Raw genomic sequence first — 26,735 nt, 5'->3', positions numbered from 1 at the left:
GGTTCGAACACGGCTCCTCTTGGCTGGTAGTCCTGAACGTTGATCACTGGTCCACAGACTCAACAGGCAATAATTAAGGCGTATTCTATTGAACATGGATATCGCAATGTGGTTGCTCTCCTGGACTTGGCTTTGGTTGAGATCGCAGACCAAATTCCTAAATTTAAGTGACCAGCGGTTACCCTCAGCAGCACACTGGTCAAAACTGTTCACTGAGGCCTACCAACTAAACCCAAAACTCAAAAAAAATGACCAGAAACAACGGCTTCCACAGGGATAATGGTCACAAAATTATCGCTGAGTCCTGCCAATCATAATAACAAAAAACTGATTTCATGTACCTAATCCATAGTCCGTATTTTGGAGCGCTAGCGTTTCAGCTAGACCTATGCAATCCAGATGGAAGTCTCATAGGGTAAGGTAAGCATCCTGACATCCTAGTGAACACACCAACGTTACAGTGATATCACATCTAGAGAACATGTAACGTAACAAAGTCAACGTAAATTTTACATTCTGATTATATAAATTGTAATGTAAATGGTACGTCAAATTTGTGACATAAATGTGACATTAAGATTACATACATGTTATTGACGTTGAGGTTTATGTCGAATCGATGGAGTAAACGTTTTTATTAATTTATATAAATTTACAGCTGTATTTTCATTTGCTTATAAATATATTTATTTTATTATTGGACATTTTATTTGATTTTTTAAATTTTTATTGTTATTATTCTTATTGATTAAATTAAATACAAATAAATAATGATAAAAATAATTATTTACAAACAGGCGGAAAATATTAATAAAGTGTCTGATGTAAGTGCATGCAGTCGCTGCACAATAAATATTTTGTAGTTCAGGAATCCACCGCTAAGATATTCGGGGGGGGGGGCGCAAATTATTCCTCCAAGAATACATGCGATCCACCTTTTATCTCCCAATCAATGCACATTCGAGGTAACCAGTTCAACGGATACGTTTTTGTCGTATCGGCCCATGTGGGACGATACTTGAATAAAAACAAAATATTTCAGTATTAAAAAAAAAATAGACAAAAATAAGAACTTGGAGATTTTTAAATATTTATTAAAAAGAAATATACTTTCTTATAAAAAAATGTGCGTATGTTTTTCAGCCAATAAATCAAATATTAATATCTCTTATAGTTGTTCTTTGTGATTTTAATTTTTTTTAGTATTGCAATTATAATTTCTAGCGCATAAAAGTGCTTTGTACAATTTAATAGATAATGGTGTCACTTAGAGATCACTGTTCTATAACCTCAAGGTAAAATTTGTATTTCTTCATGACTTCTATGTTATGTAAATATGATATTCAAATAACATCACCGCTATATCACCAATGTAACATGTACGTCACATTAATATCATATTTACGTTTACTATGTTACGTAACAATGTTACGTAAATGAGTGTGAAATTGTAATATACATGTTATGAAGATGTGATGTACTTGTGACTTACGATTTTACGTAACCGAAAGTTTTCATTCTATAAATGTGACATCCCTGTTACGTTGATGTGTTCACTGGGATCAGATACAACCGGGTGGCAATTACTTTAGCTCTACTCCACGGTTGTTCTGACTTGTTCACATACTCAATACACCCAAAACTCCAATCAAACTCTAATCTCAAGCCATATCCCATAATAATTTTCCATAAATCTGATCCTAATCCTTTACTCTGATTTTTCTTATCAACAGCTGTATCTGTAGCTAGACGTTACTCCAGTGCAGCCAGATCGCGGACGTAAATTTCCCCTTCCCAAGCACCGTTTAAGCTGTGAGTGATGCTAAAATGGTGCGAAAGAAGGGGAACTTTTCGTCCGCGTTCTGGCTGCACTGCGTTACTCCATATTTCATTCTTAAACTATAACTTAAATAAAAAATCTGTATAAAAATCGTTAATTACTGTAAGCTAAACTATAAGTCTTGAGTTACCATGCTCGAAAATACAATATAATCAGTTGGTGCTTGTGACGTTAACTTTAACCAAGCCTGATGAAAAAAAATAACGTCACTGTATATCGTATGAACATGAGCGTGAATATGAGAGTAGTGGGGAGAAGTCGAAGAGTGGAGGTCAGAGATCTCTCTGCCGTCTGATGTAACTTCACTTCGCTCCGAGAACTTTTGACAAATGCAACGGTTATTACTGATCAAGTTTTATCCATACTTAATAATAAAACTCAGTCTTCAGATAAAAGTTATTTTATCAATTACATCTATTCTTATTCATAACTTAATTATTTCATTAAATAATAATCATAATCATCATCATCGTAGTCAAAAATAAAGATATATCACTGTTTTCAAATTCAAAATTGGTCCCGCGTAACAATGAACTGCCCACTGTCCAGGAGGTGGCGTCAGCTCCGATCCTAGTAACTTCTTAGGACATAACATCCCGTTTAGGCTGTGTGTGATGCTAAAGTGATGCTTAGGAAGGGAAACTTTTTGTTCGCGTTCTGACAGCAGTGATTTTGAGGCTCTGGGTGTTTTCCCTATTCGGCCGTTTGGTGCTCGTCTGTAAATGTACTTCTACTACTACTACTTTTTGCACACCTCGAACGCAAAGCGGAGAGGTAGTGCTCTACTGTCACCAAATCAAAAAATCACGATCCACTCATCTTAAATCTCTTCCACCAACTTTTTATTTTTATGATAGCTTGAATTTAATTGATTCATATAGCCATTTGTGTATTGGACTTTAGTTGTTGCGTGATCATTTAAATGTCGTAAAAAAGTTGTGTAGATTAAATACGTGATGTTTAAATATAGTTAATGTAGATAGGTGTGGCTGTGGCCTGACTTGTGCTGTATACTGCACTGCATCATAATGGTGATTCTCTACTACACCTTGCGGGAAAGCTGGTAACAACTTTGACTCAACAGTTACAAAAGCTGAAAGTTGTCGTCAGCCCAATCGCATTTAATTAACACCAACTTTCTAACCTGAAAATCTCGCTATCAGGGAAAATTATAAAATTTAGTCCTAACATATAGATCAATTTGTAATTGCGTCAAAAATACGTATAGCTATCCTTATTTAAGTCATTAGTATTGACCGTCAATAAATTATGCGTCAAAATACCGAAAATTGGAAAATATAATAACACTACAAAAACAAAAGAAAATCGAATCTTTGCAAAAACAGGTTCCCTGCATAAAATCGCGCCAAGTACACGTTCAAAACTTTTAACGAGTAAAAAAAACTTATTTTTTACAAAAACATTAAATGGAAAAAAATTAAGTACCTAATATAATTCACAATCATGGCAAACATTTTCATAAAATTGAATACAAAAATTTCAATGTACTTGATGTACTTACAAAATGGAAAAAAAAGAATAGCTTTTAATTTTATTAGAAATTCATTTGTATGCAAAATCAATTTTAGAAATTATTTTGCTTGAAGAATTTAGTAACACACGCCACGTACATGAACTTTTTTTATTCAATTTTTTTTTTAATTTTATGAAAATGGTTTCTATGATTTTGAATTATATTAGGTAATTGGAATTTTTTCGATTTGATTTTTTTCTTTCTTTTTTTTCTTTTTTGTAAAAAAGAATTTTATTGGTAGAATGTTTAAATACTTCATATTAATATATAAATTTATTGGTTTCTTCAAAATCTTATCAATTTGTAGTATCGTAATTAAAAATTAAAATACTGTTACCAATGTTAGCGTAATGCAACAAAATAAAAATTTTGTGCATTGCTTTTTTAAATTGTTAGTTTATTGATTTTTTTTTACTTAAAATTTGATAATATATTATCCAACAGTTACCTACCGGTAAGATTTCGTTATGAATAATAAAAAAGAGCATCCCGAATAGTCAGTTGAACTGAGCCAAAAGTCAAATTATAGCAGATATTTCATGTATACGTGAGATCAAAAATTAAGATAGCAAAAATTGACTTCGATGAGACCTCTCTAGATGATAAAAATTATAACTCAAAAATTGATATGAAACATTTGTCATCTCGATGACGTCTAGTGCACATAAAAAATTTCATTCAACTTTTTGCTCTCTCCCACACGTAAAATTATGTATAAACTTGATGTGAAATAGTAGCTTTACTTTTACGTCAAATTTATGTTATTTTACGTATAAAAGAGATAAAAATTCGAACTGAAATTTTGTATATTTACTGAACATCATCGAAATATCAAAAGTTTAATTCCAATTTCTGAGCTGAAACTCTAGTTTTCTGGGGCATTTTTTTTTAATCTGTAATATATAGGGAACTTACATTAAAATTAACTATAATAAGCTACGGTCAAAACTTGACTTCAATTCTCATAGTCATTTTAATGTCCAAATACAGCTGTAGATTTATGGGGAGTTTGAACTTCCGTTTGACGTCAATTCGCAGAGAGTGGCTATCACGCCTATCATGGCGAAGTTTCTGCAATTTTACATTACCATCTCAAGTTATTATCGTATCCGTTTTTATTAACAGAAAGTACCCCAAACATAGTATGCTCTAGTAACGCTCTCTATCATCTTAAAGTATAAATTAATTAATCTTTAGTGTAAAGTGTAATTCATGAGATAGTAGAAAACGTCATATAAAAATATGGTTCTATTGTAATTATTGTTATTGTCACGTAATTATATTCTATAATCTATCGTAATGTTTACAAAACCTACTGCTTATTTCAATACTAAAAACTTTAATAGATTATTTATTTTTCATGGATAACCTAAAATTTTTACACCTACATTTAAAATGATACTTAATTATTGTACATGCTTGGGTACTAATTTTTAAACTTAATTAAATGTACAACCATATTTATTTATCATTTTTTTAATTTTTGAATTTACTAATGCATTAAAAAGTAAGTTTTGATTATTGGATTTTTTTAATTGTGTAAAGTGATAATATAATATATACGAATGGCATCTTTAAATAAAAATAATGTTAATGGTACTGATTTCCGAAATTCTCATGCTGATGAACGGGTAATATATTGATGAATTTTTTTTAAATTATGAATTTTAATTGATTTAAAATATTAAATTATAATTTTATTTAATTATTTACAGGAAACTCTTTTGGAACATGATAGTGAGCCTGATGAAGATATGATTTTCAGGTATGTTCTAATAAAAAAAAAATCTGGGCGTCGGTTGGACCTGCGGGTCAGCCTCAAAACTTCGCACTGTTTTCGAGCTCAAGAAGCTTGACAACATCACTGAGAACATATATTTTCGAGCACGAAAATACTATTACAGGAAATTCTTTTTTTATGAGCTTTTCAAGCTCTAACAAGATACGATTTATGCTAGAGTTTGAAAAGTTAAGAATCGTAAATCATTAACGAAGAGGCGGCTTTTAAATTTTTATTTCCGATTATGTTATTGAAGTAAAATTTGCATGAGTTTTGACTTAGGTCAGAGCAATAATATATGGAATATCCGAGAAAAATATTAAAAACTGAGTTTTTTCAATATCTTGCTGATAATATGGTTAAATATATAGAACAATTTAGATGACATTATATGATGATCAAAAGAGACTATAAAGAAAAAGAGGTGGTATGATTTTAGACACATTATATTTTAATTTATCCGGAAAAATAACATTTTATGTTATTTTTTTAACTTTTAAGCGTCGATATCTTTCGAACTAATTAAGCGATTTTGACGTTTGAGGTTGCTATCGGCGCATTTTCTTGAATTCTAGAGCTGATTAAAATTTGAAATAGATTGGTTCGGCCGTTTCGAAGATATTTGAAAAAACTCGTTTCTCACCATTTCTTTTTCTAAAAATATCTCTTGAACGCATTAACCAATCGAGATGATTGAAGTAGCAATCGACGCGTTTTATTGAGTTCTAGAGTTGATTAGATTTTAAAATTGATCGAATAAGTCACTTCAAAAATAATAACGAAAAACGGTTTTTTACCATTTCTTTCTTCAACGATATCTCTCGAACGAATTAACCGATTGAGATGGTTAAGGTCACATTCAACCTTATTAAGTTCTAGAGCTGATTAGCTTCTGAAGTCGATCATTCAACTCGATTCTGAAAAATCAATAAAAAACTAAAAAAAAAATTTTTTTTCCGTAATTTGCCAATATTTTCGATTCTACTTGATCAAATCATCTGAAATTTTCAGGAAAGTTGATGGTCAACAATCTCTTTCGATTGTCACCTTAACCATCCAAATCGGTTAATTAATTCAAAAGTTATAGACTATTCACACACACACATGCACGCACACACAGACACTCGGACGTCATACTGAAAATAGTCAGAATAGCTTCCTAGGACCTCAAAACGTCAACATCTGATGAAAACTCGGCAAATCGTAGGTCGGACATCGGCCAATCTACGGCATTTTTTCCAGTAACGGTGACTTTGTATAGGTAATGATGACGATGAGATCTATTTATTTTCGGATTTTTGAATGTCCATGTTTTAGTTACCAGTATTGGAAGTAAATAATAACATTATTTCAGGTTCATCAGTAGTAGTCATTGTCATCAGTGAAATTAATTAAATATATAATTTAATAGAAAATGACAGTTTATTTTTCGTTAAATATATTACAACACACGATTACTTTATGAGTTCTCGTTTAATTATTTGTTTCAATCAATATCTAAAAGACAAAACGTATTTTAAAAAAATTTGGCTAACGATGCGTTTTATCAATTGCACTGATAGAAGAATTTATTTGAACCAAATAAATATTTCTTAATAGTTTATAAATGGCTTATTTGAATAGGAAATGACACATGAAGCTAATTAAGTACCTTGATTAAGAAAACTAATTTGAAACGATTTGAGGAATCTAAATTATTTTATATTGTATACTATCATCAAAAAATTATAATTTGAAATTATTTGGAATAATTAAAATTTTGGAATCATTTTAAATTAAATTGAATAAGAACATGATATTGTATATCTTTAGTTTCTCAGATAATTTAAAATTAGTTTGGATAATTTTAAACTGTCTGAGGAACCGGAAATTGTGAGATTATTTTCTCATTGAATTTAATGTAAATTGATTCAAGAGTTCAAATCATTTTAAATAATTCAAAGTTATTTGAGAAACTAAAAATTGTGAATTTTTGAAAATTAATAATTTTCTTAGCGGGAAGTTGATAACATTCTATGTTATTTTTTCCAGATAAATCAAAATATACTGTACTAAAATGTGTCTCAAATCATACAAACTTTTCCTCTTTATGGTCTCTTTTAATCATCATATAATGTCATCAAACTTGCTCTTTAGTTTAAACCCTATTATCAACGAAAAAATCGAAAAAACACAGTTTTTAATGATTTTCTCGGATATTTTATATATTATTGCCCTGACCTAAGCCGAAACTCATTTAAATCTTGATTTCGATCACTGACATCGATTTCTGCTTCAATACATTTATTTTATTGAACATAATCGCAATTTAAAATTTAAAAACCGCTTGTTCATTAATGATTTTCGATTCTTTGACTTTTAAACTTTAGCATAAAACGTAACTCGTTAGATTTTGAAAAGCTCATAGAAAAAAAATCGCATACAATAAGATTTTCGAGGTCGAAGAGTTCGAAAATATAGTCACATTAATATTTTCGAGTTCCTTGAGATCGAAAACTGCGGGAAGTTTTGAGGCTGGCCCAGAGGGGTACGTTCAAACGTACCGTAAGTTTTAAATCGCTTAAGAATACATTAAGTATACAAAAATATTAATTTATTTAATGCCGTAAGATGGACGGTGGAGTTTTCGGTCCTTCAAGGTCTTCGGAATACCGGTATACTGTTCCCGTGACGCTCGGATTTTTTTTCTTGGCTTAAAATAATTTAAATTTCAACTCGAGTATTTTGAACTTTCCGCTAAGAAAATTAACGATTTTTGAAAAATTTACAGATTGAGCAAGCTCGTCGAATGCAAGTGAAGCTCAATCGAAATTATGTTGATAGTTTCGTTCGAAGAGATCACTGGTCCGTAAAAAATGCTTGTTATGGCAATAGTGAGTCCCTAACAAAACTTGGTATGGTAACGGTTTGTTTTCAGTACTCTTTCGGATCTTATATACTTAAACATTATTATGTCAACAATTCGTGTCGGAACCTAATAAACTTTCCCATACATTCCAAGGGCGATTATCTATTTCGATCAAGTTCAAAGATACGCGTAATCGGTTGATTAGTTCAGAAGTTATGGCTGTCCGAAATTTTCACGATTTAAAAAAAAACAGCATTACATTGTTATGACTATTAGTAAATGTACGCCTTATAATTATAACTAGTCTTTTCATCATAATAGTGCCTACAATTCTTATCGGATCCTGATAAAATTTTCCACGCTTATTCTATAGAAGATGATCTTGATCAAGTTCGCAGATGGGCTAAATCGGTTGATTATCGTTCAGAAGTCATAGCTTTTTGAAATCTTCACTAATAAAGTTGATGTAACTTTATATGTTTATATAACTCATACATGATTATTATGAATATAATGAACCTTGTCATCACGATAGCACCCACACTATCTTATCGGATCTCATTAAAATTTTGTGCACTTATTCTTCGGGCAATTACCTCGATTAAAATACAAAGCTAATAAAAAAAATTAAACTCAATTTTTTTGTATATTGCAAGAGTTATTATTTTTCCGAAGATTCGTACAGCATAATTAACAGTACTGATTTCTTGGATTAACATCATTTATTTTAAATCAATAAAATAATGAATCGACTTAATAGCGGACCGAAATTATTCCATAATAAATTGTCTTTATACAGGTATACAGTTTAATCCATTTTAATTTAATCACAAAAGTATAAAGATGATTTAACGGGAGTGAATTAGACGAAAAAGTAATTTCGATCATAAGACACCGTGTTCGCGCTTGAGGTGCGCAAAAAAGTATTTCGTAAATGTTAAAAAGAAAATTGTAGGGGAAGGTGGGGCAAGAAGGCCCCCTCCAAAAATTTTATCAAAAAAAATTTTTTGTTTTTCTTCTAATGACGATAAATTCGATATATTTGGCCCTTTTTAGCCCAACGCATGATACCTGTATTGATACCTGGGGCAAAATGGATCAGCCAAAAATTCTGAAAAAAAGATTTTTTCTTATTGTTATCGTCAAACTATAAAAAATTTAATATACCTGTTCATTTTTCGCCTGATTCTCTATCACTGGGGCAAATTTTGCCACTAACAATATTCGAAACTAATAATTTTTTTTTAAATGATAAATTTTTCGATTCGATTAATTTTTACAATATTCGCAAATTCACTCATAGGAATTATATTCACCTACACTTGCACAGGAATCATGAGATCATTTCTTACAATTTTTCCATTAAATCCATGATTCTTTTGTTTCCGAATAAAGTTAATTGAAATATATTGATATAAAGACAGCTACTATCATCAGTTTTTATTTTGGAATAACTTTTTTTGTGTTTTCGACTTTATTTTATTTTTGCTAAATTCTGTGTTATCTCATTTATTTTGGCGGCAATTTTAAATTTAAATTCAATTGTATTGCAATAGTTGTGAAAAAATCATTATAATTAATTTTTCTTTTTAGTAACAGTGGGGGAACGATTTATTACACCTTGAAATTTTTTAAAAGTAATATAAAAGTAAATATAGTTCTCGGGAGAAAGAAATACATTTTTAACGTTGAAAACAATTTTACAAAACTAAAAATAAATTTTTTTTTCTCATATTTGGGAGGGGCCGTTATGTCTCAGAATTTTTCTTTTTTTTAAGTTTTGGCGAAACGTCTATGAACTTGTTCAAAATAGGATAAAAATAAACTGATTTGTTGGTTGAAAGCCACAAAAAGTAATAACCGGCTTAGGGGGACCGTCTTGCCCCACCCTTCCCTATTTCACTTATTGAACAATTGGTATTACAACCTTCTTGGAACAAAGCAATAATTTTTTTATCAGAAAGGTAAAATCGTTGCGAGATAATTATATCTTATTTATAAATAAAAATTATAGTATACACTTCACTATATAATTACAAGATCTTCAAACCATAAACTTCTTAGAGTACAAACGAATTTTTTGCAAAATTTAGGTTTTGTTAATTTAATATTTATAAATTTTATCTCAGATTCAATTTTTTGTGATTTACTTATTTAAAACATTGGTTATCATCCTATTAAGTTTTGAGTATGAATTTAAATAGAAAATTACAATGTTCAAATGAATAAAAATAATAACTTATTTTATTCACAGTCGTTCCAGCATATCTGATGACGATGATATTAAAGTTCACAGCAATATCGATAGGTATTTATATTCTTTGATGTTTTCTTACTTCAGCGTTTAAAATTTATGAAAATATACATAAAATGGATTATTTGTTTTATACATGAAGCGTTAAAATACAAATAAGAGAAGTGACTGACGTAATGCGTGATAATGTACAAAAAGTATTGGAAAGAGGAGAAAGATTGGAAGATTTACAATTAGCTAGCGATCGATTAAGTTTTGCTGGTAATGAATTTCGTGATGCCGCTAAAAGAGCGCAACGAAGAGCATGGATACAAAATATTAAATCCCGAGTTATAATTATCGGAATAACCGTTATTGCTATAATATGTATTTTAGGTAAGTTTTATTGTTATATCATCAACAATAATGAAAAATAACTATTGACGATACAAGTCGGATAAGTAAGAGATTGTGACATGAGTCGGTTTCTGTGAATTCTGGAAAAGACCCATGCCAGATTTGTTGCTTATCAGATAAATATCATACAATATTTTATGCAATTCAGAAGTTCAGTATAAAAAGAAAAGTAAATAATAACTAATATTACACGTAATGCGCAAGTTTTCACGAGTTCCTATTAGTAACCTCGACCATATAGGTATACATCATTACGCCGGTCGGTAAAAAAAAAATTTTTCGATCGTAAAGTACTATCTGATGCTTCGCATCATGAATCGTGCAATTTCATTCTTCAAAGTATGTATATAACCAAAAATAAACATAATATTTGTAAGGAAGTGGAATAGAAGTATAGATCATGCAATAATGTTTTCCATTATAGTGCTGCATGAGGTAATAAAGTGATATAGTGTAGGCATCAGGAATTCGTCGTTTCTCCACCGCCATCCAACGCTCTTAAATTGAACTTCTGAGGCAGAGATTGCATAAAATAGATTATTACTAAAAATAATTTAATTTTTTTTTTATTTGGCTATTATAGTTTCAAATAATTTGATTACGTTTTGTTTGATTTATTTATAATTTTTCATTTGGGCTCACGATATGTTTACTTTAATTTTTTCTATATGTTATTATAGTTAGAACATTTTGTAATATTTTCAGTTCTAGATGTCGTGGTGCTTTATCTGGTTTTCAAATAATTATCACATTCTGGCAATAATATTTCATACTAAATTAAGGTATTTGAGTTCTCATCATTCGCAATGTTTTTTATTTACTTTACATAGTTTTATTTATACCTTTTACTTTTTTCAATCTACGCACATAAATATATGCATCGACATTATTACGTTTCTACTCAAAACTATTACTACACCGAAAAATAAAGTTAGCGCTGCAAGTGATGCTGTTCTTGGCTGGACGCCGCTAGGCATTTGGATACAGTGAACATAAAAGTTTTCTGAAAGAATCGCCGTCGTTGGAATGATGGCTTCTTCTCAATGATCGACAATGTTGTGAGAACTAAGTTGGCCTGATTCTTACCTATTTCGATATTTAATCAATAAATTTTTCGTGGTTGATTAGACATTATTAAGAGTTGAGTCGATTCATTAATATTAGAATCAGCGGTATAATTTAATTATTTTAACATTAAATAAATTTCAATGAAAATATTATGGAGTTAAATGATTCAATGATTTGAGAAAATTACAAATATGAACTGATTAAACTGAAATTTGTTTGAGCTGATGATGTTATGATTATTTTAACAATTATTATTTTTTTTTTTTTTTTCAAAAAAATTTATTATTTAACTAAAAATATTTGGAACTTTAAGTTGAATAAGTATATATTAGGTGTCAAGAAATATATATACTTTGGGTCAAAAAAGCTGGTCGTTATTTCAACAACGCCAGAATGTTTACTTCAAGAATTAGATTTTTGAACGGTAAATTTTAATATCTTTTAATTCAGAGAAAAGGATTCGATTCAAATAGAAAGTATTTCAATTGGCTGCTTTTTTGATTAACAGGTGGTGTGTCATTAGCAAAAATGACTTTTTTAAAAGCACTATGGAGAATAAAAAAAAAGAAAAAATCCAGCTGTGATTTTTCGATCCAAAAAATATTTCTAACTAAAACGAAATCGTATTTCATAATTTCTTGATTCTACTCGAAATTTTACCTTTAAATTATAAAACTTTCAAACATATTTAATAGGAACTTTTCCGAAAAAAAATTTTTTACGATTTCTATTTTATAACATCTCAATATACGCAATTATTGATAATTATGGTAATTGTGAAATTATGTATAAAAATGCTATAGGTAAATAAATTTTTGAATCTATAATTTTGGCATATAAATGTTTTCGCATTACAAAATCACAGATAGATTTATTGAAAATCGTTTTATTTTCTGGCAGTAAAGTTTTGACTAGAAACGTAGTGCTTATATATACATATCATACGGTGATTTTACCTTTATTCACATATGTATAGAATAGCTTGTTGGTGACACTTTGCACTCATTGGCTTACCCATTGGCGTCCAACTGTTATTTTTTTGTTTATTATATTCTGCTGCTTCGTAACGCTTGTATAATCTTATTTGTAATTGTTTAAAATACAGGATTAATCATAACGGTACTAAAGTTATAGTATTTAAATAATGTAATATTTTTATAATAAAATTTTATATTTTTTTAAAATAACTCGAAAATTTAATAATTGTCCTGGCGGATCCCAATTACGGTAAATTACCGTAATTTACGGCATTGGGAATAACTACGGTCTTTTATAGTAAAATCCCGTAATTTGCGGTAAAATAAGTTATTTTGCGGTAAATCCCGTAAATTTACGGTATTTTACGACAAAAGTACGGCATTTTATAGCAAAACAACGGTATTTTTGCCGCCAATTTGTAGTAAGAGAACGGGAATTTACACATCAATATAAATTGTAGTAAAGTTACCGTAGAAATACCGTATTTTACGTCGAAACGCGGTAAATTACCGTAATTCCGATCCGCCAGAATGCGGTTCCTCTTGCAGAGTAAATGGCAATTATGTTCAGATATCTTTTTTCAAACAAATAAAAGTTTTTGAAAAGTAAAGAACATAAATTGCTTGATTTGGGAACAACGAATCGTGCTTCATTCTTTATTTTGCGTTTAGAGTTTTTGTTTGAGCCAAAAACTTGAGTCAGTAAAAATTTTCCAGAAACATTCGTTAATTTAAAATTTTCGATGAAATTTTGTAGTGTAATTTAAGAAAAATACGACTGAATAATAATTGTGTATAAAATGCTCAAATATCTTAATTTTATAATTTCAATAACTTTAATTATTTAATCAATAATTATTTTAATTTTTTTTTATTGATTTCAGTGCCTATTATAATAAATTACTCCTAATTCAAAAAATGATAAAAATTTATCCGGATCAGTGGGGCTGGATTTTTGGATAACCTCGTCCGTATTAAACTTTTTTTACATATTTATATAAAAAAAAAAAATTACATAATTTATAATGATGTAATTATAATAATTAGCTGATAAATAATGTTAAATTTGATAAAAATGAAAAATAATATTTTTTCATATTTGAACTGAATATTTTTCTTCCACACATTGAATAATAGATTATTATTTCTTTTCTATTTACTGAGTATGATTTTAAAAGCTATCTGACTTTTGCTATTGTACCGTATTTTCAATGTTTAATTTAGACATATCTTTCATTTCATTTTGAATATTCATAAAATTGATATCTTAAATGTACACAATATAAATAGATAAAAATTAGTTATAAATATCCTTTGAATTATATAATTTTTATTATAGATAATATTTTTTATAAAAAAAAAATAATTGATTAATTTTAATTGTACAGTAAAAATAAAACAATAATAAAAATCTCGTCATAAAATAATGCTTAAGAATTTTACGATCGCGACGCCCATGTCTCCTTAATAACGAACATTCATTGTGCCTCTGTGATGTAGACTCTCGTCATTTCAGTTTCAGTCATCGTTGCAGCGTCCGCCTGCGTTGATCATAAGTGAACTTGATGATCACATCATCTCATTTCTAGTACTCTATTTATCAAGTTATATAAATAACATTCCTTATTTTATTGACTTAAGAGCCGATCATCATTTATCTCTAATGTGAAATTATATGATTAATTTTATTATAAACGTTTTTCTTTTAATTTAATAAATTTCCAAAAATCCTTTTTTTTTATCATGATGGGATTTTATCAGATAGGCTTGTCTGCAGTGATCGCTTTTACTGCTGCCTATCTTTTTACCGGAAGTCGATGGCGCACATTATTTATCATTTACAAAACTCTACCCAGAGATATAACGTAAGTAGCTTTTTTTTTTAATTTTTCGCTATCGTTTGTTTATGGGGTGAATTAAAAATGATATATTTTTCAATATTTATAATTTTATAAAATAATAAACAATAATAATTCATTGTTATTAATTTTCCACAAGAAATTTAGCAATCGCACATATTAAAATATTTTGGAGTTTTAAATGTAACAACGCAGTACCATGATAAGGCTGTTGACGTTTTGAATACATCACAAATGTATGAGTTAAAATAAACTCAGTGGTATAGCATCTGTGCATTCATGTTAATTTAATATTGTGTGACATACTTATATATTTATTTATTTTTTGGGCTGGTGTTTTTAATTGTTACTTACACAAAATAAATAGTTAAATAATTTTACAAACATTATTTTTTTATTTGAATAATATTTTGTAATTATTTTAGCGTAATAAAAACAAATATTACATATTTATCTATATGCACTAGTTGTTATATATATATATATATATATATATATATATTCGGAGTAAACCCGTGTCTATAATAATATTTTTGAGACTTGGATTCTATTCGATAAATATAAGATATTACTGTGCATGTATGAAATAATGTATTAGCATTATTAGTCCACATTTAATCATCCATGCAAAGACTAGAATCTAAAAATTATGTTGTCAATTAAATAGATCTGATAAACCGTGATTCCTGTAATAATATATATGATATATGATTTGATTGCGGCGAGATTTTGTAAAATTATCAATATATCAATAATTTCATTAGTCAGTAAAAACTTCACAGAATTCCGCCACCATCAAACTACATCGTGGAAGTGAAGTCAGATTCACTTTCAGACAAGTTTTCACTTCATAGTACTATAAAAAACGTAAGAAAACAGTCGTAAAGTGTAAAAAAATAATAAGAAAATTAATAATAACAAATGTAAAATAATACGATTGAATAGAATGTTTTGAACTGATTAAAATGATTAAGTCGTCAACAATATACCCGTTCGGCAGAAATATATCATATAGAGTTATTAAAGACAACATTTTCATGATCTGACACCTGAAATAATTATCCTAAAGGTAATATAAAGTTATTAGAAAAGTCTCTAATGAGCCATCTATAGCGGCATATTTTAGAGCTCATCGCTAAGATATAAAAAAATAAATTAATATCTATAAAATATAATTATAAACTTTTTTATTGATTAGTAACTATATACATATACATATATATTTAGCCTTGGGCAATCCCATATCCGGTCAACGAAGTCGAATTCAAATTCGAATCCAAATCAATTTCATTTTTAAACAAGATCAAATTCACAGGCCGGCGACGAGCAAATCTCAGGGCCGCAAGACTAGAGAATTTAGTCATGATCACCGGTTAATCGAAAAGTTATCTTTTTGATGTTGTAGAGACATCTACAAAAGCTATCATTAAGCTATTTTTTTTATTTCTTTAAAATGACTTCGACAGAGAGGTGTCAAAAAAATAATATTGTTCTGAGTTCTAAAAGATATCATTTTTTTTGATAATATTATGTTATCTTTTTGACATTGATGACGAACGGGTAAAATTATTTTTAATGTTATTGTAATATATTTAGAGATATAATTCCAATGAAGGAAATTTCATTTAAATAACATTAGTAATTTAAATTTCAACATTAAAAAAAAAAAAAATTAAAAGTAATTGCGATCATATCTTGAACTGACACTTAAAAAGTGTGTAATTTGGACTGAAATTTTTTAAAAAATTCAAGGGCTCAAACTTTTTGAAAACGTTAATTTTAATCTTTGAACGTTAATGACTAATTGATAAGTACTTCAAATAATTTTCTTTCTAAAACTACATGTCAAGACAAAAAAAATGATGACCGACTTTTTATGGATATCGATACTTATTATTACTCAATCATTAATTGAAAATTTTTCACCTTAAAATTTGAAAAATCAATAACTCAGCAACGTTTTGTATGAAAGACTAAAAATTGGTGTATCAGTAGCTTTCAATAGGTATTAGAACATATTGAAAAATTCGTGAAATCAAAAAGGTTTGCGTAAAAAGCTCGGTGATTTGATACAGAATACCCCATATGTATAAATATCTATGGAAAATTTGAAGTCGTTTGTAGTAACCGTAAGATGTATTCAATTATGTGATTGATGATACAAAAATAATTAAATTAACAACAATGTAAACATTTATTATATGTGTAGAGTATTAACGTAGGCGTGACAACAATAATAATATTAAAACTTTGTGTACATAATATAATAAATATATCATAGTAAAATAAAAATTTTATTGACTTGAGCTTCGTACTGAGTATGTAAATAAATACAACCATGATGGGGTAAGAGTGTCCATTTAGTTATTAAAGAAAGTATGATACAATAATGCTGACGATGCCCATGCAGTTCCGCATTACACTTTTCTATTTTTCATAAGAATAACATGGAAAAATTTTTTTTTGCATCTTCTGATTTTTATAACTAGCTAACGATACACAGTAAAAAAAATCAATAGACTTTTTAGCGCTTCAAGTCGATCAGAAGATTATTTTTTTTAAGAGCTTGAGATTAAAATGAAAATAACTAGAAAACAATGCGGAATTCAGAAAAATTTTATTGGTAATAATTTGTAGGAAATAAAAATGTTCACAAAAAAGGTCCTATAATATTTTGTGATAAGTTTGATAGTTTCGCCGGAAAAGTAACAAGATCTCCAAATTTATTATAAATTCAACTTCAACCTCGAATAACTTATGAACAAATGGATTTATCAAAAAATGATAAGGGGCATTTTTTGTAAAGCATTCAATTCCCTACAAAAAAAAGTCTGTTGATTTTTTCTACTGTGTATCGTTAGCTAGTTATAAAAATCAGAAGATGCAAAAAAAATTTTTCCATGTTATTCTTATGAAAAATAAAAAAGTGCAATGCGGAACCTCTTAATTTTAATATTAAGAGCTCTAATTTTCACAGGCGTCTTCTTTTATCTAAATGAAACTTTTGAACCTGTTTGCGAGAAGAAAAAAAAATTTGTTATTTTTTGAATCACCCTAATATACATATATATATATATATATATATATATATATATATATATATATATATATATATATATATATATATATATATATATACTAAGTTGAAAATCTTAAAGTTGGAAAATCTTTTTTGCATTAGATTTGCTCGAACCTCCTTAACGTTGCCTGTCTTTCCATGCTGGTTAATTATATTAAAAAAAAATGTATTGTTAAACATGTTACAGAGGAGCATTTAGATTTTTTAAAGTCAATTTTTTACTATGGTATTGGGAAAAACGTGGGTTCACAGTTGCTAAATTATTGCATAGACAAGCCCAATCTTATCCACATAAAATAGCTTTAATTTATGAAAATCAAGAATGGACTTATTATCAGGTGAATATTTTATTACGGTTATGAGCAATAAATAATTAAATTATTCATTGCTATAACATCCGTTATACCTATTAGTAATCACCAATCACTAATTTCTTAACATACATATCATAATGATAATTGATTAATGAACACGTGAGTAATGACCATCAATTTGCATTTACATAATAACACTATCAATTTCCACTGCAGTTAGATGATTTTACTGACCGATTAGCATATTGCATTCGCACCCAACCAATCAATCGGGGTGATAGCGTTGCCTTACTTATGGGAAATTATCCAGAGTATGTTGGAATTTGGCTAGGATTAAGTAAAGCAGGTTTTGTAACTGCCTTGATTAATACAAATTTGCGTAAAGATGTTCTAATACACAGTATCAAAGCAGCCGGTTGTAAAGCTATTGTTTTTGGATCAGAATTCAAAGATGGTAAAAAATATATATTATTTAGTATTTAATAAAATTTTATTATTTTTTAGATAATATATGCTCAAAATAAATGCCGTGGAATGCCTAACATTGGTCTCATAAACTTTTTCATTAAACACTGGTCATTTCTGATTGATCGGATGGAGTGTTTAAATTTTTTTAAAACACTTATTAATGCATCTTTTCTATCTTGAAATTTAACAAAAGTAGGCGCGACATATCCCTACTCTATAATCTATGTTGTCGAAATGTTCAAGATAGTTTATCGGGATGAATTCGCCTTTACTCAAAGCTATATCACTAGAAAACAAAAACTTCTCTAGACTGCACATGCACCTTATAATTAACGACAAACGACTGTTGGTGTGTAGATCATCATTATGCATCACTTTAAGCTTATAACCTTATTTTTAAATGACATTAAATGTATTAGACTTTTTATTAGGTTAGTATGCATGCTTGCTAATTAATAAAACAATAAATTATTGATATGATCTTATTTTCGATCAATTCTTTCTGGTTGACCTAGAATCCCTATTCTTAATTTGAGTCGTACGTCTTCGTCTTAAAGTGAGAGAGCGCTAACCTATTTAGTAGAAATAGGGTAGAAAAAATCGTAGAAGGGGGCGCATGCATACACTACTACTATTAAACCGTTACTTAACAGCCTTCCTAAGAGCTGTGATTGGTTTTATGCCCAAACAGCTGTCACCGATACTCCTCGAGACAGATTATCAGGAAAGGATTAAATAGAGAAATTTTTAATTCAACTTTTAATAATTAAATAGATAAATAGTTAATTAACTTTTTTGATACTTGAATAACTTAATAGAACAACATAATTAAACATTTATTTTTATGAAGACAAATTATCAGAATCATTTTGACTGGAAAACGCCAACTTTAGGAATTTAACGGCGTTTCAATTTTGAGAATTGTTATATAAAATATCGTAGACAACTAGTGGCGTCGAGAATAATACCCTCGTTCGGTCGGTAACACTCGCTGACCCTCATGTTCTTAAGTCCCGTACTCGAGTATTATATTCAATGGCACTAGTTGTCTAAGATACTATTTCTAGAATTTCTTGTAGTTAGTAATTTTTTTTTTTTTAACAGCGATTAATGAAATAAAAACAAAATTACCTGATCTAGCTTTATATCAATGGTCAGAAAATAAAAATCAACCAATTTTACAAGATGCATTTGATTTAAATAGTTTAGTAGATAAATATTCATCTAAAATTATCGATATTGATTTATCATTCGGTCATCCTCGAGATAAATTAATTTATATATACACATCCGGTACTACTGGAATGCCGAAAGCTGCAGTTATTAATAATCTCAGGTAAAGTGTAATTAATATGGTCTTATGCATTCATCTCATGATTATGGTTTCATTATATACATCATACAAAGTTCCAATAAATGTTTAAAATTTGGTTTTTTAACATTTTTTTTAGGTATATGGTGATATCTTGTGGTGTCTATTACATGCTTGGCCTTCAGCAAACAGATCGTGTTTATGATTCACTGCCACTGTACCATTCAGCAGGTGGTATTGTCGGTGTTGGTCAAGCACTTTGTACTGGAATAACAGTGGTATTGCGAAAAAAATTCAGCGCCTCTAAGTTCTGGGATGACTGTATTCAGTACGATTGCACTGTAAATTTTTGAATATTTTTTTTTATAAAACTTTCTATTTATTTAATGCAAAAAAAAAACCAATATTTTTAGTTTATTTTTTTGTTTTTTTCATACATTTATATGGATAATATGTAAATGGATGCATTGATTATTTTAAATCTCATTTGAATTTAGGTTGCTCAATATATAGGTGAAATTTGTCGATTTTTACTATCAGTACCACCTAGTCCTAACGATACTAATCACAAAATCCGTCTGATGTTTGGCAATGGATTACGACCGCAAATATGGGAATCTTTTGTTAACCGATTCCAGATTAAACAAATTGGTGAATTTTATGGTGCCACTGAAGGAAATTCTAATTTAGGTAATTAACGTATTGATAGCATAACGATCAAATATTGCACCCCATAAAAATTAAACGTTGTAGTGAATGATGAAAAAAGTATCCATCATAAAAAGTTTTTATAGTATACAACAATTTGTAGCGTTAAAAAATATTTCTATAATAAAATACAAATTACATGATCATTAATTAGATTCAAAATAAAGTTTGAAAACCCAAACGTGCACAACTCACTCGCTCATGCAAAAAGTAATCAACAAATAACGCTTCTAAGTGCAAAAAGTATTTTAAAAAAAATAATAGAGTCATGTGGGGCAAGTGTGCGCACATCCATTGATTTCATACTGAAATACGTGGAATTTCGCACACTTGCCCCACATGACTCTAATGATAAAAGAGAAAATGGCAGCTAAATTTTTTCATGAATTGCCAGTTTTAAGTTTTTGTTAATTAAGATCAAACCAAAAGGATGAGAAAAATGATTTCCAAAATGGTTTTTCTATTTAAGGATTCAAGTGTAATAAAAAGTACAATAAATTGATCAGTTCTGTATTTTTTTAATTATTGTGTTTACCAACATCCGTACATACTGACGGACATCACAAATTTTTTCAACAATTTTTCTTTTCAATCGTAATTTTTAAAAAAAGTGACTTGATATTGAGTTCGTTTTATTCATTAATAAATTATCCTCCAAACGGTTCTAGTTGAGGAAATTTGAATAAGTATAAATGTAATTCACTCACGTGAGTTAATCATCTGGGATCGAGTAAGCGTTAGCAAAACACATTTCATTGCTTCGCAATTGAATTGTGGAATATTCAATTATAACTTCCAATAAAAAAGTTAATGTATTAATTTTTATTTATTTTTTGTCGTGCGTGGGTTTGTATTCATTGCATAACTCAATTGCGAAGCAATGAAATATGTTCTGCTAACGCTTACGGGGTCTCAGCTGATTCTGGAACTGAAAACAAATTCTTGAAAAATACTCACAAGAAAAAAATATTTCCTACTCACAACAAGTGCAGTTTAATTTGAAATTTATCACCAAAGTATTCGATAAATTAATTGTCATTGATTAATTTGCATGTACCATTATTTCAGTCAATATTGATAACAGAGTAGGTGCCGTCGGCTTCGTACCAAAATTTGCCGGGCGTTTATATCCCGTAACTCTATTGAGGATTGATGAAGAGACCGGTGAGCCAATTAGACGAAACGGATTATGCGTTCCCTGCAAAGCAGGTTAGTGTGGAATTATTTTAAAATAACGTATAATTGTGAACAAACTGGTTAATTAATTGCAGCTCTTTGATAAAATTATATATAGATAGCTTTTGTTTGATACTTGAGTAAAGTTGATACAATATATAAAAGTAATATAGTACTATTATTCTATATATATAGTAATATAGAAATTGATATTGTGAAATTTATCTAAAAAGATTGAAATTTACTATTTTATTTGGCAATTATACAAAATTACGGCTCCACTTATTGTCAATTACCAATTATACAATTAGGTACGTATTGTGATTTGGATACATTTTATTAAAAACTACGTAACAGCAATTTAGATATAAAAACTGATTATTTGGCTAAATGATGCATTTAGGTTTCCATTAAATTATTTTTCAATAATAAATTTATGGATATTTTTCGTATTTCAATCCAAACTCTCTTAAATATTTACTGAATCTTAAAATTTTATCATTCAATATGCACAATGTGATATAAAACATTAGTTGAAAGTGAATTTCATTGAAAATCAACCATAAAAAATAACAAAAATGTTTAAAGTGCCGTAATTACCATCAAATCGATAGTTTTCATCTTAATTACGCCAGTAAACTCATTAGTGAGGTTAATGTTGACGTACCCTGTTGTTTTTGACCATCTATCTAATAGTACAACCTTGGCGGATCCGAATTATGGTGAATTACCGTATTTTACTGCAAATTTGCCGCATTTTACGGTAAATTGTGGTAAAAATACGGTGAGTTACGATAATTTGCCGCAATTTGTGGCATTTTTACCGCAACACAGTGAAATACTTCACTTTGCGGTAATATGCCGTAATTTTGAAGTGAATCTGAATGTCTACGGTGTAATACCACAGGATTGTCACAAATTTACGGTAAATTACCGTAGCATACCGTTATTTTCCATAAAATACCGTAATGCTTCCGAATAGCAGTAAATTACGGTAATTACCGTCATCTAGATCCTCAAGGGAATGGAAGCTAAAACACTGTAGTTAGCTTCAATGTAATAGTTGGGTAAAAATTGGATTCAGATAGTAGAGTATTTCTCTGCATTGACTTACATGTTATAGACTTAAGTAATGATTAAAATAACTGAAGTATGTCAATTCAAACTTATTTGAAGCATATAATTTATTTCTTAATCTTTAGATAGACCTTATCTAAGCTCCACTGCCCACCTGACAGTAATAAATAAATTATACAATTATATTAAATATTATTAGATCTGAATCAATACTAATTAACTTAATTTTTGGAAGAATACGGAATCTTTGATATTTGTAAGCCAGATTTTGAGAGAGGTTTAGGATATTTTGTGAATTCTAATGTTTTATTCTGAAATTTTGTGCATGTCAAAGCTTGATGAAGTGGCAATGTGTCACGAAGGATCTCTTACATAAATGAATTGCTAAATTACACAATGAACAAAATGATTTTTATTCCTTTGAAAATTAAGTTAATTATGTAATTATAAAAAATTATTTATTTAATCAATTTAACAAAAATAATCTTTAGTTGGCCTTATTTTTTAAACTTCTAAGTAATTGCGATTGAGTCACTAATTGTAATTTTCACACAATCGACCCAATTTTCATTATTTCGATGTCAAACCCAACAGATTAAATAAATTTTTTTATTTATATATATTATATAGTTGTGGAGATTTAAAAACTAAGAATATGTGGAGCAGTGAAAAAGAACAATCACGAGCCATTTACTTTATTTTTGTCGATTAATTTTTAAATTATTTATCAGGTGAACCAGGAATATTTGTTGGTAAAATAAACCCTAAAAAAGCAGTCAATGATTTTAGTGGGTACGCTGATGAAAAAGAATCTGAAAAAAAAATTCTCTATGATGTTTTCCAAAAAGGAGACAGGGTTTTTAATTCAGGTGACATTTTAGTAATGGATGAGCTTGGATATTTTTATTTTAAAGATAGAAGAGGAGATACATACAGGTATAACAAAAGAAGTTTTTCTTTATATTATAGTAAAAAACTGAGTGATTTTAATTATTTATTATCTTAATAAATTTTTTTTTACGACAGGTGGAAAGGTGAAAATGTTGCAACAGCTGAAGTAGAAGCTGTCATCAGTAACATTTTAAGTTTAAAAGACTGCGTTGTTTATGGTGTTGAAGTACATTATTATTTTATTTATTTATTTATTTTTTTTTTTTTTTTTTTTTTATTTTATATTTGTCCATTTAATCCTTTTTGTAGAACAATATTAAATTCTAGTTATTCCATTTAATTTAAGATTCCCGGGAATGAGGGTAAAGCTGGAATGGCTGCAATCTACGATCCCGAAAATTCATTAAATCTTCAAGAGTTGGCGGAAGGTCTAAAAAAAGGTTTACCGTCATACGCTAGACCACTTTTTGTTAGAGTTTTATCACAGTTACCTCTAACAGGTAAATTTATTTATTTTTAGGTATTATTATTATTATTATTATTATTATTATAATTATTATTATTATTATTACTATTATTATTATTATTATTATTATTACTTTTATTATGAGCAACCTACAGCCACTATGTGACTGCTTAAATATTACTGGCGAATTTATTTAATATAATTTAAATTTCACTGTTTATTAAAATCTTTACTCTAAAATTTACTCTAGAATCTTGTGTTTATTTTTATAATCATTCAAATTTGATAAGCATATCTTATCATTAACACACAAGCTCATTGATTTTGATGATTGTATAATCATAAAATTCTTGAAGACAAATCTACACACGGTCAAATTTCTTTTTATTAATCTTCTAATATATATTTTTTTTGACTGATATTAAATTAAGTTTGTTTAATTGTTATTATCATAGAAGACATGGCATAGACTAAATTTTTGTTATTCTCTTTTGATTATATATATATTCCGTAATATTCAGTGACAGAATAATGGAAATATTAATTTATATAAAAAAAAATACGATCGTCTTTTTTTCTCGCGTAATTTAAATGAGATTCAAATAATATAGATAAATAGATTCATCTCAATACTCGGCAATAAAAAAGAGTTTAAACCGTGAAAAAGCACAAATTCAAGTCAAGACTTTGTTAACGATACCAAATTTAATAACATTATCTAAGTCTATCATATAACTATATAGCTGGAACAAAGTTTTCCTTATTCTCTTAATAATATAGATTATCATAATCATTATTATTATTATATTGGTGCAGGTACATTTAAACTTCAAAAACGTGATCTTCAAAGAGAAGGACACAATGTAACAAAGGTAACTGAATAATATATTGTAAAATTAATAATAAATTTAATAATGAATTTTAATTTTTATAGATCAAAGATCCTGTATACATTTTAGATAAATCTGGCAGCTATATAAAATTCACTGAACAAGACTATCAAAGTTTACTAACGGAAAAACTGCGAGTTTAATTGTGAATACTTTTAATTATTAGAATAATGTTGACCAAAAAGATAAGAAATGATCAGAGATTTAAAAAATAAAATTTTAAGATAAATAACTAAATTTTCATAAAAAAAAAAAAAATTAAATATTTTTTAATTATATAGAAGAAAAGTTTGGGAAACCCAAAAGTGCACGACTATTAATACTTGTTTTATTATCAATAAACAAAAACAAAAAAAAAATCAGTCTGTCGGTTGACCCTGCGGGCCAGCCCCAAAACTTCCCGCAGTTTTCAACCTCAAAGAGCTCGAAAACATTAGTGTAGATATATTTTCGAGCTCTTCGAGCTCGAAAATGCTATCACATGCAATTGTTTTTTTATGATCTTTTTAAGTTATGATCGTTTTAAGCTCTAACAAGTTACCTGTTATGCTGAAGTTTGAAAATTTAAGAATTGAAAATCGTCAATGAAGCGGTTTTTAAAATTTAGTTCCTGATTTTGTTCAGTAAAATAAGTGTATTGAGGCAGAAATCAATGTCGGGGATCAAAATCAAGATTTAAATAAATTTTGACTCATGTAAGAAACAATAAAATATGAAATATCCGATAAAAATATTAAAAACTACGTTTTATCGATTTTTTTGTTGATAATATGATTTAAACTAAAAACCAAGTTCGATGACATTATATGATCGAAAGAAACCATAAAAAAAATGAGTTGGTATGATATCAGGCACATTTTAGTACGTTATATTCTGATTTATCCGGAAAAAATAACATAAAATGTTATTTTTTTAACTTTTCAACGCCGATATCTTTTGAACTAATCAATCGATTTTGATAGTTGACGTGGCAATCGGCGCGTTTTATTGAGTTCTAGAGCTGATTAAAATTTGAAATCGATCGCGTCAGTCGTTTCGAAAATATTTAGAAAATACCGTTTTTCACCATTTCTTTCTCCCGCGATAACTCTCGAACGAATTATCCGATTTTGATGTTTGAGGTGGCAATCGACGCGTTTTATTGAGTACTAGAGCTGATTAGATTTTGAAGTCGATCGTATAAGTCGTTTTTGAGAAATCAATAAAAAACTAAAAAAAAAAATTTTTTTTTTTTCGTAATTCGCCAATATTTTCGAGTCTACTCGATCAAATAATCTGAAATTTTCAGGAAAGTTGAAGGCCAACAAGCTCTTTCGATTGCCACCTCAACCATCCAAATCGATTCATTAGTTCAGAAGTTACAAAGAGTTTACATACATACACACACACACACACACACACACACACACACACACACACACACGCGCGCATACACACACTCGGACATCATTCTGAAAATAGTCAGAATAGCTTCCTAGGACCTCAAAACGTCGACATCTGATGAAAACTCGATTTTCGAAAATCGGGGTGAAAACAATAACTTCCCGAAATTTTTGAAAATCGTCGATTTTCTTAGCGGGAAGTTAAAAAATAATTCTATAAAAAAATTGTTTTTTTTTTTCTTTCTGTTTCTATTTTCATTCACTACGTCCTCAAAGGCGAGACACCTGTAAATATGCACTCGCGCTCCTGGTAAGACGAGAGTTCATATATATGTAGATTAGGGTCGGTCAAAAAATATGAATTTTTTTTTTCATTTTTGCAACTTTTTCAATTTTAGGTGAGTTCCATACAAAAA

General features: G+C 28.7%; 2 protein-coding genes across 4 annotated transcripts; both read left to right on the top strand.

Annotated features, from left to right (window-relative positions):
* Window positions 1-4,584: 4,584 nt before the first annotated feature.
* On the top strand, window positions 4,585-13,801 carry LOC103568955 (uncharacterized). Of its 3 annotated transcripts, none has more exons than XM_008546002.3 (6): window positions 4,585-5,005; window positions 5,090-5,139; window positions 10,257-10,310; window positions 10,399-10,631; window positions 11,358-11,434; window positions 13,582-13,801. In XM_008546002.3, the coding sequence occupies exons 1-5, from the start codon at window positions 4,940-4,942 to the stop codon at window positions 11,393-11,395; spliced, it is 441 nt and encodes a 146-aa protein (XP_008544224.1). In that variant the 5' UTR covers window positions 4,585-4,939; the 3' UTR covers window positions 11,396-11,434; window positions 13,582-13,801. The 3 variants fall into 3 exon arrangements, with proteins under 3 accessions (XP_008544224.1, XP_008544225.1, XP_014299293.1); XM_008546003.3 differs by lacking the exon at window positions 13,582-13,801 and adding an exon at window positions 11,584-11,938; XM_014443807.2 differs by lacking the exon at window positions 11,358-11,434 and having other exon boundaries at window positions 4,586-5,005.
* Window positions 13,802-13,893: 92 nt separating this feature from the next.
* Window positions 13,894-25,671, top strand: LOC103568954 (long-chain fatty acid transport protein 4). Its single transcript, XM_014443806.2, has 12 exons — window positions 13,894-14,562; window positions 17,823-17,973; window positions 18,166-18,403; window positions 19,522-19,753; window positions 19,869-20,070; window positions 20,227-20,419; window positions 21,506-21,646; window positions 23,422-23,626; window positions 23,717-23,807; window positions 23,928-24,081; window positions 24,864-24,919; window positions 24,982-25,671. The coding sequence occupies exons 1-12, from the start codon at window positions 14,441-14,443 to the stop codon at window positions 25,078-25,080; spliced, it is 1,884 nt and encodes a 627-aa protein (XP_014299292.1). The 5' UTR covers window positions 13,894-14,440; the 3' UTR covers window positions 25,081-25,671.
* The last annotated feature ends 1,064 nt before the right edge of the window (window positions 25,672-26,735 follow it).

The sequence above is a fragment of the Microplitis demolitor genome, chromosome 3, assembly GCF_026212275.2.
Source record: "Microplitis demolitor isolate Queensland-Clemson2020A chromosome 3, iyMicDemo2.1a, whole genome shotgun sequence".
Taxonomy (NCBI): domain Eukaryota; kingdom Metazoa; phylum Arthropoda; class Insecta; order Hymenoptera; family Braconidae; genus Microplitis; species Microplitis demolitor.
This window is presented reverse-complemented; position numbering and strand designations above follow the sequence as displayed.